Consider the following 18,427-nt stretch of genomic DNA (forward strand, 5'->3'; position numbering starts at 1 on the left):
GGACGCGAGAGAGAGACAAGGAGAGAGACACAGAATGACAGAGACAGAGACAGAGACAGAGACACTCGAGTGAATTTCCCTGCCCTTGCAAGGCCCATGTTTCCTCTTTGCCTCACTCAAGCAAGCCAAGACGCATTGCGGTGCACCGCCATGGAACATGCCGAATCACGCCTCCCATTCGCCATCCTCTCTCTGCTTCTCCCTCGGGAACAGACCGGGTGACAGTCCAAGGCGCCACTCACTGTACCAGCCGGCCAGCAGCAGCAGCAGCAGCAGCACCGATTCGGATCATCGACCGGTCTTCTCCCCACCGACTAGACTTCGGAGGTGCAGCACAGCGCAGAGCATCGATCCGCTAGGGCAGGGCAGGGTCAGTCATTCATGCCCGTGGCCTCTCCTGAACTCTGCTTCTTTTGCAACTAACAATGCAGGTCAGCCCGTCGTGTCGTCCGAGCTCGTTCACTCCAGCGTTGACAGCCACCGCCGCCCAGCACGGCATATGCTAGATCCTCGCCCTAATCGAACTGACCGCCGCCCGACAGGTCGACCCCCCCGCAAACCGTGTCAAGCCGACTTCTCTCCATCGGCCGCCCAAACATGTGAGGCGAGAGGAGGGATACGAGACGCCGCTCTGCTAGCAGTCCATCAAAACATGCCGTGGTAGCGTCATGCCGGCGGCGGCGACGACGACAACGACAACGATGAAGACCATGTCAATGACTCCCAGTCCCAAGCCCCGGCCCGCCCGCACGAGAGGCAATGCAAATGCAGCCCTGCCCAGCCCAGCCCACCGCCTTCGCATTGCAGACAACTCGGCACGACGCGGTGACAGCGCAGTGGGAAAGGTGGAAGAAGGCACAAAAAGGAGAGAATCCATCCCGGCAAAGTTTCAGGTTTCATCGAGGCGAATCCTGCCCTCAACTCAACCAGTCAGATGGGAATTGCTCGCATCGCGATGCACCGCTCACTCCCTCACCTTACTTACGCAACGCGCAACTCCACCATGCCGGCCATGTATGTGTCTCTGCCCAAAGGTTTGAATCAGTCCTGCAGAGACCAGGTACTTGCGACACTTAGTCCAACTAAATCCCCTGGGCGCTCGCCCTGCCGTGGTTGGTCCCTACCATGCTTCGTAATAATACGGGTCAAGTCATCGCCCTCACGAACTCCATCCCCTCCCGATTTCCCTTTTCCCCCCTTCTCCCTCTCTTCATGTGCGACGCGGCAGTTGGCGCGACGAGGCAGGAAAAACACATGTCTACGGAGGCTGCGGCTCGAGGTCCACCGCCCGTCCAGTGCACACCCTATGCGGCGCCATCCCACCCACCCATTATCCAACTTTTCCACTCTCAACACCAGCCTGGCCAGGTACATGGACTGGCTTGTGCTAATTCGCCGAGAGGTTGTTGCCCGTCTCTTGACTAAGGTCAGAAACAAAACTAGAGGCAGCCGTTTCTCCCAATGTAGCCTCCTGCATATGCACTGACAGGCCTAATAAGCAAGACCCCTCCGTCTCCCCACCCACCATGATATCATGGTACAGTCGACCTCCGTCGGCGCACCGCTGTTCCAACAGCCAAGACCAAGTACCGACCAACGTTGACTCGCCGTCTGCCCCCTCTCCAAAAACGGAGGCCGTCTACACTATGGGGCACGCCGAGCTACCGTGAGCCGAACCGTTTGATTGGCGACTCGTCCATTCGAGCATGAGCAACAGCCATTCATAGACAAAAGACGATGCGATGGCGCTGAAGCCCCGTTGCCCATCTCCGGGTTCCGCCATAACTCCCCTCCTTTCCTCCACACTATTCTCGACAAAACACGACGCGATTCCCGACCATCCTTGTCTGTCTGGCACAGTCCCGGCCTGGCCTCTTTACCTACAGTACACTCGCTCATTTGAGAGACGACGCCGCACCACCAGTCCATCCGCCTACCCCCTGCGCGTTGGCGCAACGGCTTCATTCTGCTCCTGGCCACAGGCCCGTCCGCTTTTGCCCGGAGCACGACTCATGAGTCGCCGATGGGCGATCGGCCACTTGCTCATCTCTGCGTTTCATCATCGTCGATTCTGACGAACGGGGCCCTTCTACTGTCCAGTCCTCTCACCAAGCCTATCTTTCTTACACTAACCCTGGGGTTGTCGTGCTCACATTTCTGTCGTGGTGGAGTCTCCACGCCGCGATACTTTGTTGTCAAGCATGGCTTGCTTTCGAGGGTGTGCCTACAGTCCATACGTATTTTCATTTGATTTTTCATGTTCAATTTTTGGCCAGATTGGCCCTTGTTAATACAACACCACCGAATCCTACGATTGCGAGTTCAAATACTCTGAGCCATCGTGAGGATGCTATCCTGCGCGGTTAGTGGCTTTCATTACTTGAGAGTACTTCACTTGGACGGGCAGGGGTGGTCGGCCACACCACGCTAGCAGCGACCAGGGCTGATGGATGGGCAAGGGCCCCAGAAGAGTCAAGGGATGTGGAGGAGGAAGACGAGGAGGACCAGGGAGGACGGATGTGTGTGTGTGTGTGTGTGTGTGTAAGAACACGAAAGAGAGAGACAGAGAGAGGAGCAAACAGGGACAACGGCAAGATGCACCACACATATTCAGAGTCTTTGCCTTGCCTGGTCTGGTCTGGTCTGGTCTGGTCTGTCTTCCGCTGGTCTCCTCATTCGTAACTGCAATGGTGAAAAAATAAAACTGACCGCACCATCACCAAGAGTGGATAGACAGTGCCGACAAGAGACAAACCCCACATGCCATCCACCATGGACGGCAGCCGAGCGGACAGCAACTCCGTCGTGGCCCTGCTCTTTATTTTTCGATATACGATAGCTACCGGGCTCTGTCTTCGCCATGGTCTGGCCCACGGTACGGATACACGCACGGCACACGACGGGAAACCCACGGCATTACCACTAGATGCTGTGTTCTCTGGAGGGCGGAGGTGCGAGAGGAGGAGGCCTGGCCTGACCAGCATCAAGCATGCCTCTCTCTCTTTCTCTCTCTTATATGGTCTTGGCATACTCGGTACGACGTGAGACCTCAACTCGCATCCCATCCATCCCACACACCCATCCGTCCTTATCCGCCCCATGTACCGCCCATCATCGTATGGGAAACAAGACTCCCCCCCATTCGCAAGTAGTGTTCCCTCCCATGTACACCTTCTCCCATGTACACCTTGCATGTGGGGAGCTACACTAAGATGCTAGGGGACCTCTTAGTGCATGCACATGGGAAGAGCATCGATTCTCTGCACGTCTTCTCTCGCTCTCGCTCGCCTCTAAACCCTGTCGATGTCCCGATGTCCCGATGTCCTGCCCACTGGCAGCGCAGCTATCTGCAGACATATCCCGCCCCCTCGAAGCCGCCAGGCCCCATGTTCTGCCGTCCAACGACCCTCCGTCCCTTCCCACTTGGCGTCGACGGCCAAGCTGCGTTCCAAATAAGACCCAGCGATCATCTATCCACCCATCTGAGCCCCTCCATTCCGCGTCGGCTCTCCGTCGATCTACCCTTTTCTCCTTCTTCTTGAGCCTCTCCTCGCAGCCAGTCTTGATCCTCTCCATCACTCACACACTCTCTCCTCTCCATCAACCGTTATCTCAGTCTGACTAGAGGCCACGACCACTTGTCCTCAAGAAGGCTTGCTGTTGCCGTCCGTTGCCCCACTTCGACCTCGTTGGCATTCCGCCCCATGGCGTCCTCCCGCCTTTGATATCTGATCGACAGTCCAACAACCGTCGAAACCCCAGCGCGCCGCCACTTGTTCTTCCCCGACTTGTATCTTTAAGGGTCGGGCACATCAACCTCCATTTTGACCATTCCCTATTGGCATGGTCTCGCTATTGACGAGCCATGGAACTCACTGCCTTATCAACCTTGTCGGACGAAGGGGCTCTTTCGTGGTCGGATAATCGCAGCAACTCATCAGACGACAACATGTATGACGACAACATGCAAGACGATATGCTCCTACCGCACTCGCCCGCTTCCCAAGCGGCAGCCGCTTGGATGACGTCCACCAACTTCTCTCACTCCCACTCTCACTCTCACGCTGGCCCCTTGTCTCCCGTCAGTACCGGCATGGACATTGCAAACATGGATCCATCCTGCGCTCCGACAATGGTACACTCCGCATCCTCGTCTTGCACTGACTCCTGGAGCACCGGCCACGCCGAGACCTGTGACGGGGACGACGCTGACAACGACATTGTGTGGGAACAGGACTCGGATGACATCCTCACCGTACCCAAACTCGAGCCCACGGACGACGATTTCAATCTCGACGATCTGAAGGAGGCACCCTTAACGCCAGCACAAGCATCTCTGATCGCATCCGCAACCCAGCCGAAACAGAAACGCCCCCGTGGACGGCCTCGCAAACACCCCGTGGCGCCCATCATTAACCCGAGCAAGGTCACCAAGGGCCGTTCTAAAACAGGGTGTATCACCTGCCGAAGACGAAAGAAGAAGTGCGACGAGGCGAAGCCGAGATGTAGGTCCAGTGTTCGAGATACGAAGTAGGGGCGCACCTAACCCGGCTCTTGCGATAGGTATGAACTGCGAGAAGAACGCCGTCGTGTGCGAGGGTTATCAGGAGAAGAAACTCTGGAGAAGCGGAAAAGAAAAGGCGACGACCGGTGAGTCCCTCTCTGCCTCTCAACCTGGTGTATGTGCCGTACGCGTATTGTCTGACTAATAACCCAAAGATCACACCGTAGACGAGGAGTCCCTTGTCTTTACCATGCAACCACTGTTCAACGGCGTCGACACGGTCGAGGACAAAATCTTTTGGCGGCATTACGGGGTACATCTTAGCAATGTCCTCACCGTCGAAGGGGAGGCCAGGAACGCCTTCAAAGACATTATCCTGCCTTTGGCAAACCTCCACCAGGGCGTCATGCACTCCATTCTCGCCATGAGCAGTAAACATATCGACTTTGACACGCCGTATGGCGCAAAACTCCTGGAGAAGAACCCGACGACCAACCGCGAGGCCCTGCAGGAAAGGTCGGCGTATCACGAAGAGCAAGCAATGAAGACGCTGTACGCCGACATGAACCGCACCGAGGAGGACGATGGGGTCGACAAGACGACGATCCTTTCCGCGCGTTACGCCCAGATCCTCTGCCTAGTCGTCACCACACTGATCGAGGGCGAACCGCACGGCGCTCACCGAGTCCACCTCGGTGGCTACAAGCGACTTATCCAGGAGTCGCCCCCCGAGGATCCCATCTTCTTGGCCTTCATCGCCGAGTTCTTCCAGTATCACATCTACGCAGATGAGCTCTTGTGGCACCCCACAAGTAATTACCCGCGCCTGGCCTCGGCAGACTGGACCTCTCTGGTTCCCCTCGATTCACCCAGGCTCATAGGCGTCGCCGACGGCCTGTTCCAGTATCTTTGCCACATTACAACGATCCGGAATACGATCAGGGAGAACATCTACAAGGGCTCCGAAACCGTGGTAACGTATCACATCCTGTATCAGGCACAGGAGATCCAGGAGGCCATCGAGCAATGGATGCCGACCTGGCCGCCGGGCGATAGCCGGCACCGGGTAGGCCTGGTCTACAAGCACATGATGTTCCTTCATCTATTCCGTACTATTTACCCACCCACGTCCCCCCAGAGACGCCCGTCGGTCTTCTCGGTGGCGACCTCTATAGCGACCTCCATTTCGTCATCTTCGTCCCGCCGCCATTCGCAAATCTCTCGACCTTCTACCGCTACGAGCTGCGCCTCGTCTCCCGGCCTCCGCCCCACCACGGCGGGCGGTTTCCCGTCGTCGATGCAGCTCAAGCGCGAGCCTAGTTCTAGGGGCCCGTCGAGGACGAGCTCGATGCATGAGTCCGACGCCGGGTCCTCCAGCTGCGCCGTCATTGACGAACAACGGCCGGCGTCTCCACCCCCGATCCGCCGTCCTCTGCAGCACGACAACCGCATCACGTCTACGGTCGAGGAGTCTCTGGCCATCATGGAGGGCTTCAAGCCATCCGATCCCGCGCTGACGCTCCTGTTGATGCCAAGCGTGGTCATCGGCACCACGTGCTTTGACCCGGCGCAGCAGGAGCGGCTCCGCGCCATCATCCGGTCGGTCCGGGGCTACACTGGTCTCCGCAACTGCGACCGGGCACTTGAGGTGCTCGAAGAGGTCTGGTACCTGATGGATGTAGGCGATTGGCTATCCGTTTGGGACTGGCAAAGCGTGGCCAGGAGACTCGGCCTTGACTTTCTGTGCACGTGAGCTGCTCAGAGGGCGGGGGGATGGACTCGCGACCCTTCATCTGCTGATACCGTCTCTTTTTCAGCATCGGAACCATCTTTTTTTTTTTTTTTTTTTTTTTTTTTTTACTTTCCCGTCGGGTAAATCCGCGTGTTGTATTCTGTCGTTGGTTTATTATTCATGCTTTCTACAGTCCACCCGGGCTGGCAGTCGTGTTGTTGGAGTTCTCGGACGGGATTCGTAACGGAGGCAACGACATGTGCCCGGGGGGGAGAGGACATCTCGGATGAAGGCCCTCGGGGTCCGGGCCGGGTGTGGTTGTTCACAACAGCATGGATGGTCACAGCTTGCGGTTGAGAGGAACATGCATGTGAACTTGTTACTTTTCTTTTTTCATCCCCCCCCCCCTTTTTTTCTTCTTCTGCTTCCTTGTTTCTTTTTCTTTTTTCTTTTTCTCTATGCAACTCGGTACTCACATTCGCGGCGTTTCTTACTTTACTCGGGCGGGTTGGCTTTTTGCGCGTGGCTCCTTCACGCTTTTTCGGGTAATTGGGGCAGACAGGGAACGGGACGTCTCGGGATTGGGAGGCTTCGGGCAGCGTCCGATTTGATTACTAGCAAACCTGGGCATGATCTGATCTACTTTCCTAGCGAAAAGATCTCGGGGAGAGGGAGGGGGAAGGGGGGGGAGGGGAGCATGGTCACGGGAGAAAACATGGGATGTATCTTAGAAAGTCTTGCCATTTCCGGCGGACAATTATTTTGTTTGGAGGAGAATGGTCGCAACACAATACACGCCGCGCTGGTTGCGCCTCTCTTCTCACGCTGCGATATATACCTTGCTTTAAATTTTGATCGCCTCTCGCAGTCGAGCGTACGGATAACCTTTCAGGGGCGTTGGGTGAGTGAGCCCGTTGGTCCGTCGAAACCCGTCCGCTGCACGAAGCACACGTTCGTCCGAGGGAGAGGAGGGGGGGCTACCACGACTGTTTGGGAATATCGCTGCAGACGGGCAACGTCGTCAGATTCGTAGTTGACTTGACTTGGGTAAGCTTGCCCTCGGAAATTCTTACTCTTTCGCTGTGAAGGGGAGGGGGGAGTATCTCTCTCGCTGACCAAACCCGCCGTCATGAACGGATTTACTCCCCCCCCCCCCCCCCCCCCGTACGACTTTGGTTGGTCATAACGAACTGTCACATCCCCGGGTACTGTACGGTTGGACGAAAGCAACGACAGATGCAGCGAAGATCCCTATCTATCTGTCTTAGGCCGCCATGAGAGGACCGTATTGGTCGCCCGCGTTCTCTCCCGTCTTTCCTTTTTTTTTTTTTTTTTTTTTTTCTTTTACTGAGGTACGGATACAAGGCGGTCTCTCTTGAGGAGAAGAGAGAGAGAGAGAGAGAGAGAAGCGGGAGGGATACATGGCAGTACATCTGGTACATCTGGTACATCTGGTACGTCTGGTACTTCTTTGCCGATGGGCTTCGCTTCGGGGATGAGGGGGGGATCAACTGTGGGTTTGGGCCACTGGGGAGATTCTGCAGGGAGATGGGGACAAACCGATCGTCTACTATTTAGCGAGGAGTCCAAACTTGGACTGTAAAAGGAGGGAGGCAGCCCCCCCCCCACCCCGTTGTATGGCAGCGGACCCCTCCTTCAGAACCATTTTGGCCGAAAGACATGACGGCCCCCCCCCGTCCCCTGTCGCCATTTCGGCCATACTAATGCGAAGGGGCTGCCCCCATGAACAGGCATTCTCTCTCTACTTATATAGTACTATGTAGTTGACTGAACCAGCTGGACGGCCCCTTGGTGTGTAGTATATTTACTTGTATGCCTGGCCTACCTTCGTTTGCCTCGGCGTAGCACATGTGCACGTATGCAGGAAGTTCAAACCCGAGGGAACGGTCTTGGCGAGTTGCCGCCCAAATCTTTGATCGTCTATAGACTATCTGGCGACGTGCGCGTTCTTGCCTGTGTGTCGGTCGCATGGGAAACGGACGCGATGTATCCCTGCCTCGCAGACTGTCGCCATCATCCGTGCACGGGTGAACCGGGGGGGATATGGTGTTTGTGCAATGCGTTTTTTGGTCCCCCTTGGCCCTTGGGCTCCCGCAGCGGTGTGAGCGGCAGGTAAATGTTTGTGCTCTTTTATTTTTCGCTTCCACTGATTACACGTGTAGATGCTGGGAGACGGCGACGATGACGACGGGATATGAAGTGAGAGGAGTGGGCAAGACAGAGAGAGAGAGAGAGAGAGAGAGAAATGCGGGGCGCATTAGCTTTTCATGTCGTTGCAGGGTCGGCCCCTGCCAAAGATGCCACCGAAGCAGAAAAAAAGAAGGAAAAAAGAAGGAAAATGGCCTTGACGGGGGATCTACCGAGGAAATCGGCCGGAGAGGGGAGGAGTCGGCGCTTCCCGGCGGGTTCGGGAAAGTCGGCTTCTGCGGGAGCAGACTGGGGCGGCGGCACGAATAGAGACAGACGGATGGATGCCAGCGGTGAAGGATGTGGGCGGCGGCGACGCAACAAATAAAAGACGCAATAAAGGAAACCTCACCAGGTGTACGGATATAAGCTTTGATTTGCTGGAAATTATTGATCGATCGTACATCAAGGATGGAGGGTAACATCACCTGAAGCTGGCAGCGCCCCCCCCCCCCCCATTTCTCCTCTCTCTCCTCTCTCCACCCGGTTTTCTATCTTTACAATTTTGAGAGATAGCGAGTGAGGCGATACGGAGTATCTGAACTCGTAATCACTTTCTCCGGCCTTCTCAGCCACGCCGTTTGTCCTCCTCACCAAAAAGAGCAGCGCAATCCTTACAATCGTACAGCCATGCCAGAGGTCTCGCCAATCCAGCGGTCGACACGTATCTGTCAAGCACACGTCATCCCATCTTCATCTAATGCCTCCTTCTCCAAGCTTCAATCCTGCCTCGTGCCATGTGAGCAGCTCCAGGTCAGCAGCCAATAGGTAGATATATCCACGTAGTGGCTATGCCCGATCTTCATGGGGTCGACCCCCACCCGATCCCTAGCAGCAGTGGCCAAGCTGAATGAAACCAAATGAATCATCGAAAGGGAAACGGGAGGGGTGATCCCCCACTACGAATCTGATCTTGCATGTCCCTTATCTCATCGCGGAGGGAGGATTCCCATCCCAGCCTCCGCCTCGGCTTTTCTCCCACCGACAAAGCCCCGAGCCCAAATCGGCGTTGGGTCAAGGACTATGCAAGAAGCGAGATGCGAGGGTGCCGTCATTGTTCCCTTATGCATGCGACCGGGTGGGGGCGTCGTAGTAGTAGTAGTAGTGTACCTCCCCCTAGTCATCGCCCTCATCCCCGACAAGCTTGACCGTAACCCCATTCCTGCCCTCGCGGAGGATCTCGTACTTGCCGCCCAGGACGAGATCCTTGGCCACCAACTCACGCGTGCGGCCGAGCGACTCGATGTCGCTGATACGCTGGATCGTCTTCTCCAGGTGCTCCCTGAAGCCCTTCTCGGCACAAATCTCCTGAAAGGCGCGGTGCATGGGCACCGACGAGGCGCGCACCTCGGCGTCGGCGGAAATGGTGAAGAGGTTGAGCCGGTCCATGTCGCGGATGAAGTCGGCGCGCGTCATGATCTCCTGCGCCTTGTGCATCGGGAACGAGGGCAGCACGTGGCCCTTGACTTCGTCCCAGAGCTCCATGTCCTCTTCGCTGTCCACGAGCGCCTGCGCGAGGACCATGGCGGCAGCCTGACGGTTGTTAGTTGGCATTCTCGCTCCCACGATTGCAACGCCTACTAGAGGAGCGCTTGCGGAAGAGGCATCTGGTTGGGTTCAGGGGTGACACATACCGCCCACTTCTGCTGGTCCATCACGTCGTCGTCCATCTCGGACCCGAGGATCCAGCACTGGTTGAGGAACCACGTCTTCTCGACCTGGCAGATGGCCTTGCACGTAGCAATCATATCGCGACTCTTGGCGACGCGGTTCAGGAACGACAGCCTGCCGCCGACAAGGTCATACACCTCCTCCAGCTTCGTCTGGCTCAGCTTCTCATTGAAGTACTTGACGCGGTACTTGGCGAGCGCCGCGATGGCCTGACGCTTGGGCAGGTCGTGTACCGGCATGACCTCCATCCTCGTGGCTAGCTGCTTGAACCGCTCGTACACCCAGTAGTCGTCCGTGTTGAAGACCATGGTCACGAGGTTCGAGGCCGCCCACTGCTCGGCGCGCTGCTGGAGAAGCTCGATGAGATCCTTGCCGTCGTCGTCGTCGCGGATCAGGTGCATCTGGTTGATGATGACGACCAGCGGCTTCTTGCGCGTGGCGCGGTTGACAACGGCCACCTTCTCGAGCTTGTTGAGGGCGCGTTCGATGTCGAGTAGGGCCGTGGTGTCGCGGGGCCCGCGCTCGCTAAAGTAGCCGCCGATGTAGTCCTCGTGGAACTCGAAGTCGAGGGCCTTGCCGAGACGGATGCGCACAATCTCCAGGTCTGCGTGGGCCTCGAACATGGCGACGCCGTCGCCGTCAATCTTGCGCATAGCCTCGATCAGCATGCTGCTCTTGCCCGTGCCCTTCTCGCCCATGATCAAAAAGTAATGGCCGACCTCGGAACCGTCGACGATCCTGTCGATGCGCGACTGCTCCGGCCGCTGCACCCAACGGTCGTCAGCCTCGGCGGAGGTCTGTGGCACCTCCTTGCCAATGGCGGCGAGCTCGAGGACGGGGTCACCGGGGGTGAAGGCGCGCGTCATCTTCTTCAAAACGATGCGCTTGTACGTCTTGTGGTAGGCGTAGCCTGCTATGGCGAAGCCGGCGGCGAGGACGACTATCGAGGCGAACGAGGTCGCAGCGGACTCGAGCATCTTCTTGGGGAGGCTGTCGCCGGCATCTTGGAATTTCGGAGCAGGCTCCGGTTTGGAGCTAGACTGTCCTTGGTCTGCAGGAGGGGGTCAGCCACGTTCGTGTTCCCGATGTTTGAATATGATGATGCGAGGAACAGAGTTGGAGGCAGATGAGATGTTTTGAATGCATGGAGGGAGCCGAGGCCCTCGCGATTATGTCGTCTGGTGAAGAAACGTCCCGTAAGAGTGGAATGAGCTGAGCTGGACACGAGGGCCGAGGGCGCCCATCATCATGCTTGGGTCCGCGATGGGTCCCAGTTCAGCCAAAGTTCATTCCAAGACTTGCAATGGCTTCGCCCTGCCAGGTGGCGGGTGGCCTAGCATGCCGAGAGGAGAGCGTGGCTTATGCGCGGCTCTCGCAATATGCCGATTCTTGCCGAGGGGTCAACATGAAGGCCTTGTTCCGGGGCACTTCAACAGCATGCTCGTCGTCGTCGATGCAGCTCAGCAGCATCAATCACAGCTTCAGGTACTCCAACCCTCGAGACACGGCTGTGCGTAAGCTGACAAGCTGCACGTTGGCCTGCAGTTCCGGGTCATCCGCACCACAGAGCCCTGTCGGCAGCATCTGCAAAGCGCGAGAATCTCACGCCTAGCCTCGCGGTGCCGCACATGTCGGGTCTCGTTCATGCAGCCGGACAGGGACTAGGCAAGGCGAGGGGAAACAGTGCACCAATCGGACGGGGGCGAGGATATTTGGGACCGATTGAGAAGGAAAGACATGCGCAACCGAACATACCGGACCGCCTTGACGGATTTGTGGAGAAGTGAAGGGCGGGCGTCCAGGCCAGCGACGATGGCCGCGCTGACGGTGTCGATGCCGTGTTTGCCGTTGCTGACAGCAGCGGCCAAGAACCGCGGCAGCCACGCGTTCCGATCCACCGGGTCGACGTTGGGGAGGGTCGCGGCAGCATGAACCGACCACCCTTGGTCAGCAATGCCATGGTTGATGGGCAACGAGCATCTGCAGGGCCTGCTGCGGGCTCGTGTGTGTTCGAAGGACGATGGGGAGGGATGGCAGACGCGAGGCGAAGCGAAGCGAGAGCTGGGAAACGCGGTTGCTAAGATTAAAAGGGTATTTTGGCTTTCTTTGGATGGGGAACGAGAAGGAGAGAAGAGAAGGGGGCAAGCAAGACAAGACTGCGTGCGGGTGCGGGCCGAGTGCGAGACTTTTTGATTGTTTAGGTAGGAACGCGCCACAGCCCAAAATAGGAATCGAATCGAGTCAAGTCGGGAAGGAACGCACGCAAGACAGTGAACCAAACGTCGTCGGTGTCCGACTCTGGAGGCAGGAGCAGAGGCCACCCACGACAGCACCAAAGGAAGGAACGGAGCACCTACATAATTAGTACCTGCCAACAAATGTGTTTAGAATTCCTTGGCAGTGCCCCTGTCTGTCGGTCTAATCAGCGCAGCTCAGCTGGCTTGTGGCGTAAGCCCCTAGCCTCCATGTGGCTGGTGTCGCGTCCATTGGCCAATGACTTGCGCGTTGGACGTACAGTACAGCAGGTACGTTGGGACACCCCACACGCCAAGTTCCAGCTTCAGGTTGCTACGGGTCTGTGTCACGCCCCCGACGACCGACCAACGCCGATAAGGACTTGCGATGATAAGCCCGCGATGGCTTCAACCCCCCACCCACAAGGACTCGGTTCTGTAACGGTTATCTGGGAAGTCATGCTACCTGGGATGATGCTAGTCAACCCTTTCTTGCCTCCCTACGATGTGTCTTGGGCCTCACAGCCGTCCGACAAACACACAGGCCAACTGCCATTCGTTAGTTGGTTGGGCTCTGTGATGGACCTGCAAGCAACATCAATGCTGTTTCTCCACTGACAGCTATGGCATGCTCAACTAACTGCACGATGGCACCGGCCCTCGGCTTCTCAAGCTCTAAATTCTCTTATTGAATGGCTCCTTATGTGTTCTTGTCTTTGGGCCAAGGCGCATCTTGAGTCACATATGAGCCCCTATTTCTACCATTCATATCAATCGTAAAGGTCTTTGGGACATGGCCAGCTATTACCGTCATTCTCTTCTGTCAACGACAATATCGAGAGCTTCCTAAACATACCTTGTGTTTCTCTTCCCCTATTCGAGCCTCTCGATATAATAAAACCTCCTTGCCACTCTCACTATGAACGCCACTGGCACGACGCTGGGATGAGGACGGCAGGTTCTAGGCTCCATTTGCCTTCTGTCTCGTATGAATAGTGTTGGAGCACATCACACTGTGTGTCGTCGTCAAACATGGCTGAAAAGAGTTTGGTCAATATATGCTGATCCGGATACCAGCGCAAGAACTCGCGACCCCCCAGTGTCGATACGTCTGTATAGGTATAGAACCCCCTTCCAGGCGTGTCAAGTAGCTGCTCTGCTTCCTCTCAATTGCTTTGCTTTCCTAGTTCTTTCTTGTTTAGTACTCCCAATCTCCGGGTCTGCGCCTTCTTGCACGCTCAGCTCACCGTACCGAGCATCACCAAGAGCCACGTCACGTGTAACAACCTCAACGTCGTTCCTTCCCAGCTGCTCAACCCAACGCGCCTTCCCACCGCGTAGTCAGTTGGTTTTTTTCTCTTCAAGTCACCTTCGCGTCAAAGGACTTTCCTTCTTGACGTTACTTTGGCGACTCGGCCTCTTAGACTTCCTTTCTCAATCATCCTTACTCCCAGCAAACTCGAGTATTCATCGACTCGTTTTCTTGAGCCTTGAGGTATTATACGACACTCGCAGGTTTGATTTTTCATACTAACTTCACCAGTTCTCGCATATGCTTACAATACTCCAGCCTTCGTTTCATCCGCTGTTCTTGGAAAAAGTGCTTGGTCCCATCTTGCCTTGGATTGTTGCTTCACTTCAAATATCTGCTCCGCCTCACCATCGCATTTCAGTCTACTCACTGCTCCCGCTACCTTTCATCTTTTGCTATTGGAAGCTTCCAAAAAAAAAAAAAAAAAGACTTCAAGATGGCTTTCAGGCCAAAGACCAGCAATACAAATGGTTCTCGACCTGTGTCCCGCCAAACGCACTCTGATAACACACCTCCGCAGACTCCGAACCCAGTTCATCGGGTACCCTCCACCGTTCGTTCTCGGCTCCGGACTTCAAGCAAAGACCCAAACGAATCAAGTCGGTCTACACCCTTCTCGGGCTTTCTCCGACGATCCCATCCTCGACCGACGCTCATCGACGTCCCTCGACCGACTGATGAGACTCCTCCTCCAACGGCTACAGTCGAAAGCGCGCCCCCGCCGCCTCTTCCAACCCCTCTGCTTGCGGGATGCCCTGGTCGCGAGATCTCTGGAGCAAAGTCTGACGGTCGCATACTGACATGCGACTTTGACGAGCCGCCTGTCTTGGACTGCTCAGACGATCTGTCAAGGACCAAGTTCCACGAGCACCCTCTGGTCCAGCATATTGAGCTGGAAAAGGGTTGGGAGAAACATCAACTAGCTCTCTATGGCCTCATCCTGCCCGCCAAAATTGATAACGGAGCCCCAACCTATACGTGGGACAGCGACTCGGAAGATGAACAAGAGGCGGAGAAGAACAAGGCTTTCGGCATCGCCAAGGAGGCAAAGACGCCTGTAAAGCCTCACACACCAGCTGAGCGGCCGCGAACACCATCCAACATTCTCCACAAGGTCAAGTCCTTCGCCAACTATGTTGCTGCCTCCGATGTCGAGAAGGAAGTGCCCGAGCTCCCTACACTCAAGGAGTTGCTTGACCAGTTCGGGTTGCCCCCTGCGACACCGACAGAATATGCCCCCGGAGCTCTTCTTCGTCCCACGAGATCCAGCAGCTCTCTTCGTCCCAAGACGCCTCTCCGATCCGTCCCCAGCGCGACCAAGCTGCGAGCCAAGCGAAGCACGGGCATTGACAAGTCCCAGATATCCGACCCTGTGGCCCCCGAGGAGATGAGACGTGTCGGCTCAGATTTCAGCCAGGTCATGATCCAACGTGGGGGAGTAGCCCACGGCGAGAGAGGCTCACCCTACGGTGTGCCTTTGCGCAGCCCTTCGAACTTGGTCTCCTCGTCCATCTCGTCGAACCTCCCCGTCTATCTACTCCAGCCCCAGCATCCCTCCGTCTACTCGGGTAGAAACGAAGCGCCTCCAAAATTTCGGCTGGCTTCACCACGCTTGTCTCCCATGGAATATGCTCGCCAGTACCTCATCGCCAAGGCAAGGGCGGACAAGGAGGGGGTAAAGTGCGCCATGTCCAAGCCGGCTTTGGTCTGGACCTGGACAGCGGAATACAAAGAGTTCCTCTTGCTTCCACACATTCCCAAAGATATCCAGAGAAGCTTTTTGCCAGACAATGGCAAGGACTGGAAGAAGTCCGACTTTTTAAAATCGGCATTAGCCGCCGATGGAAGTGACTCAAAGACTTGCTTGCTCGCGCCTCTTCCCTTGAAACTCACTCCGTCGTCTCCCCTTCTGCCACCTTGCTTCCTTCGCAACTCACATTCTCCTACAACCCCAACCCATAGGCGCGGCTTGTCAATTGGCAGCTTCACCCTTGATCAACCTGCAGCAACCGAGGCCCATGGCCTATTGCAGTCAACCAAGACGCTGCTCAATGACCCAGCGGCTTCTATCCCCAGCCAGAACAACGGCCTCTTTGTCGCTGTTCACATAGGCAGTGAGAGTAAGTGCACAAAGCCCCTTCCTTATCAATCCGATCCGCCATATTCTTTCCATGACGAATCACTTCCGAAACAGAGTCGTCTCACGGCTTCTGAAAGGGCTGCTAGTGCAACACCTCCTGCAAGCACTGTCACTGCTACCCTTGCTAATCCTCGTGTGCCTGAACAACTGTCTCGAGGCAACAACCACCCAGCCGACAGTCCTAAGAATACTGCATCACAACGCTGTTCTTCAGCTGCGTTGTTGCGACGAAATGTCAGTGCAATGCCTATTCTTGCGACCAAGCGGGATGCCCATCAAACCTTTTGGGGGCCCTCTGAAGAAAACACAGATGTGAGGCACTCACAGTATCCGGCAGAACTTCATATGCCCCGGCCTGACTCTGCGCTTTCTTGCCGCACCGTCATTGGACCCAACGCACCCAACTTCACAGTCGAAAGAGACGAGAACAATATCTCTCCCTGCAACAGTGATTGCAATGAATTGCCTCCGGCGCCAGTCTCTCCCCTCACCAGCTCTCCTGCGTCAGCACAGACCCAAACCTTTGCACCTCCTCATGTTACACGGATGTCGGGCACTTACAATACATTGGACGATGCTAAAACCCAACAGCTGACCGAAAAGGCGACCTCCGAAAACATTGCTCATGATGTAGCTGACTTCACAGACACCTCCTCAGTTTACTCACAAGACAGTGTCATCACCGTTGTCCACCATCCCGCGGCTGGGCATTGCCATACGCCCTTTGGCTTCATGTTGCAGGCGTGTGCTGCCGATGAGGATGGACAAGAGGGCCTGGCCCCGCCTCAACAGAAGAGCCTTTCTTCTGATGTCCCTCTTTCAAAGGCAGAAACCTTGCGCCCTTCGCCCGCTCTTCCACCGCTTGCATACATTCCCAGCACACTCTCTGCTCGCACTTACGCTTCAAGTGAGCAACTTCACGTCAATGACGATGGCCACCAATCTCAAGCGCCTTCCAGTATCGTCAGTACGGCGTCGACTCCAATCAATGGCTCTATTGTGGACCAACACAATCGCCGCTCTATCGACTCACATACAAGCAATGGCTCCCAGTCATGCACCTCCATTTCCACATCCGCCTCTCGTGGTTCCGAACCCTTAGTCTCTGCTCCCACCTCACGGTCTGGCCGCTTCACCACCAGGAAACATGTGCGTAGCTCTCGCCTCATGAGGCCTTTACCCAGGGTGCCTTCAAATCCTCTGTATCAAAAGAGCAACATCTCTCGACAGCCAGCCAAAGATTCGGCTGTCGAGAGCCCGTCACCATCCCGGGGCATTTTTCTCTCGAACACTTCGCCTTCTGTCAATTCTACCAGCCTCTCTCGCCAACATCGTCTGCCCAAGCGACCAGAATCGCCGCAGAACGACGCCGTCACCAAAGCAATCGAGTCTCTCAACACAAATCTTCCGTCTCTTCGGGTCCGCAGACGCAGACCCGTCAACGATCTTCCCTACATCCCGGTCTCTCACTGCTACCCGAAGCCGCTGAAAATCAGCGAGATGAAGTCTCCGAGTCCGGCAAGTACAACGCCTACCGGCGATCGCACCAGCTCGGGCGCCAGCACAGACACTGTCGTCCGTTCAGCTTCGACCCTCATCACGGATGTCAGCGCTGAAGTCGATCGCGAGTTGGAAGGGGTACTGTCGCCCCGAACCGCCGCCCTCGCCGCGCAATTGAAGGCTGCCGAAAAGAAAGACGATATCGGTACGCCCACGCGTCGTCCGACCCGACCGCTGCGTTTGCCCAAGCCGGTCCCGTGGTCGCCGCCCATCTACCCGCCGCCCAACAAACCGCTGCCCCCTGTTCCCCAGAAGAAGAAAGCCCAGTCGGATGCTCCCCGTCGCAAGTCCGTTGAGCCTGAATACGTCTCTGGACCGTCTTCCTCCCGCGCTTACGCCGCCCCTCACACGTCAATCACCACCCCTGCTCCAGCCGTCATCCAAGCACCGGCGCCCCCCGCCACTGTGTCCACGACCGACTTCTATGACCCCTACCCGCCGCCAAGAGTCATCTGGACCGACGGAGACGTCACCGTTTCCGACTTCTCAATTCCGAAGCGCACGGTTCGCCCTGCAGCCTCCATGGCAACCATGTCTCCGCGCCAGAGTGAGTACTAGTTCCGCAGACGACGATCAAGAAAGCTGACAACCCACACTTCTAGATGCTCTCACAGTCCCAGGCCAGGCTTGCCCCCCAGAGTCGACCGCGAGTCCCCAGAGAGGCGCGCCTGCTACCCCGTCCACCCTCACGCCCTCTCCATGCCGTCTATTAGGCAAGGTAGCCTCCATGACCGAGCTCAGGCAGCGGAGATTGACGGACCCCAGTGAGGACAACGGCAGCGACGAGGCGATCGGCCTGAAAACCTTCCTCTTAGAGAACGCCGCACCCGCTCCTGCGTCGGCCAGGGAGAGAACCGACAAGAGCGGCGTCAACGAGAAGCCTACCACCGAGGGCAGCAGGAAGAAGTTCTTCGGAAAACTTTTCCGCAGAAACAGGAAGGACTCGGAGAAGTGATGGACGGAAGCAAGGCGAGATACAAGTTGAAAGGATAGACGGAGAGATGGGGGGTGGGGTTCATGATTCTTGATACCAATGATGTAATGATATGATCCAGGTCGGAGCTGG

General features: G+C 56.5%; 7 protein-coding genes across 7 annotated transcripts; 5 read left to right on the forward strand and 2 right to left on the reverse strand.

The window, feature by feature from the left end:
• Positions 1-767: 767 nt before the first annotated feature.
• LY79DRAFT_564387 (uncharacterized protein) lies at positions 768-1,508 on the forward strand. The gene has a single exon (XM_060558650.1). It carries the CDS (start codon positions 935-937, stop codon positions 1,484-1,486), a length of 552 nt encoding a protein of 183 aa, XP_060410527.1. The 5' UTR covers positions 768-934; the 3' UTR covers positions 1,487-1,508.
• A 1,001-nt stretch (positions 1,509-2,509) lies between these two features.
• Positions 2,510-3,180, forward strand: LY79DRAFT_564389 (uncharacterized protein). The gene is made up of 2 exons (XM_060558651.1): positions 2,510-2,651; positions 2,725-3,180. The coding sequence occupies exon 2, from the start codon at positions 2,761-2,763 to the stop codon at positions 3,043-3,045; it is 285 nt and encodes a 94-aa protein (XP_060410528.1). The 5' UTR covers positions 2,510-2,651; positions 2,725-2,760; the 3' UTR covers positions 3,046-3,180.
• A 769-nt stretch (positions 3,181-3,949) lies between these two features.
• On the forward strand, positions 3,950-6,257 carry LY79DRAFT_672544 (fungal-specific transcription factor domain-containing protein; the record flags this gene model as incomplete). The annotated part of the gene is made up of 3 exons (XM_060564071.1): positions 3,950-4,505; positions 4,564-4,650; positions 4,720-6,257. The coding sequence occupies 3 exons, from the start codon at positions 3,950-3,952 to the stop codon at positions 6,255-6,257; spliced, it is 2,181 nt and encodes a 726-aa protein (XP_060410529.1).
• A 774-nt stretch (positions 6,258-7,031) lies between these two features.
• On the reverse strand, positions 7,032-7,380 carry LY79DRAFT_564395 (uncharacterized protein). Its single transcript, XM_060558652.1, has one exon. The coding sequence runs from the start codon at positions 7,365-7,367 to the stop codon at positions 7,125-7,127; it is 243 nt and encodes an 80-aa protein (XP_060410530.1). The 5' UTR covers positions 7,368-7,380; the 3' UTR covers positions 7,032-7,124.
• Positions 7,381-7,965: 585 nt separating this feature from the next.
• LY79DRAFT_344727 (uncharacterized protein) lies at positions 7,966-9,038 on the forward strand. The gene is made up of 2 exons (XM_060552601.1): positions 7,966-8,369; positions 8,420-9,038. The coding sequence occupies exons 1-2, from the start codon at positions 8,116-8,118 to the stop codon at positions 8,712-8,714; spliced, it is 549 nt and encodes a 182-aa protein (XP_060410531.1). The 5' UTR covers positions 7,966-8,115; the 3' UTR covers positions 8,715-9,038.
• Positions 9,039-9,560: 522 nt separating this feature from the next.
• Positions 9,561-11,092, reverse strand: LY79DRAFT_522742 (uncharacterized protein; the record flags this gene model as incomplete). The annotated part of the gene is made up of 2 exons (XM_060555474.1): positions 9,561-9,977; positions 10,079-11,092. The coding sequence occupies 2 exons, from the start codon at positions 11,090-11,092 to the stop codon at positions 9,561-9,563; spliced, it is 1,431 nt and encodes a 476-aa protein (XP_060410532.1).
• Positions 11,093-14,097: 3,005 nt separating this feature from the next.
• Positions 14,098-18,316, forward strand: LY79DRAFT_522745 (uncharacterized protein; the record flags this gene model as incomplete). The annotated part of the gene is made up of 3 exons (XM_060555475.1): positions 14,098-15,781; positions 16,214-17,908; positions 17,964-18,316. The coding sequence occupies 3 exons, from the start codon at positions 14,098-14,100 to the stop codon at positions 18,314-18,316; spliced, it is 3,732 nt and encodes a 1,243-aa protein (XP_060410533.1).
• Positions 18,317-18,427: the final 111 nt, after the last annotated feature.

The sequence above is a fragment of the Colletotrichum navitas genome (genome assembly GCF_030913465.1).
Source record: "Colletotrichum navitas strain CBS 125086 chromosome Unknown LY79scaffold_67, whole genome shotgun sequence".
NCBI lineage: Eukaryota > Fungi > Ascomycota > Sordariomycetes > Glomerellales > Glomerellaceae > Colletotrichum > Colletotrichum navitas.

Bases quoted from the DNA above. Each gene is read 5' to 3' on its own strand.
- LY79DRAFT_564387 (XM_060558650.1), top strand. From the start codon at position 935: ATGGGAATTGCTCGCATCGCGATGCACCGCTCACTCCCTCACCTTACT.
- LY79DRAFT_344727 (XM_060552601.1), top strand. From the start codon at position 8,116: ATGCAGGAAGTTCAAACCCGAGGGAACGGTCTTGGCGAGTTGCCGCCC. The intron at 8,370-8,419 runs GTAAATGTTTGT...TTACACGTGTAG, and splicing joins CGCAGCGGTGTGAGCGGCAG to ATGCTGGGAGACGGCGACGA.
- LY79DRAFT_564395 (XM_060558652.1), bottom strand. From the start codon at position 7,367: ATGACGGCGGGTTTGGTCAGCGAGAGAGATACTCCCCCCTCCCCTTCA.
- LY79DRAFT_564389 (XM_060558651.1), top strand. From the start codon at position 2,761: ATGCCATCCACCATGGACGGCAGCCGAGCGGACAGCAACTCCGTCGTG.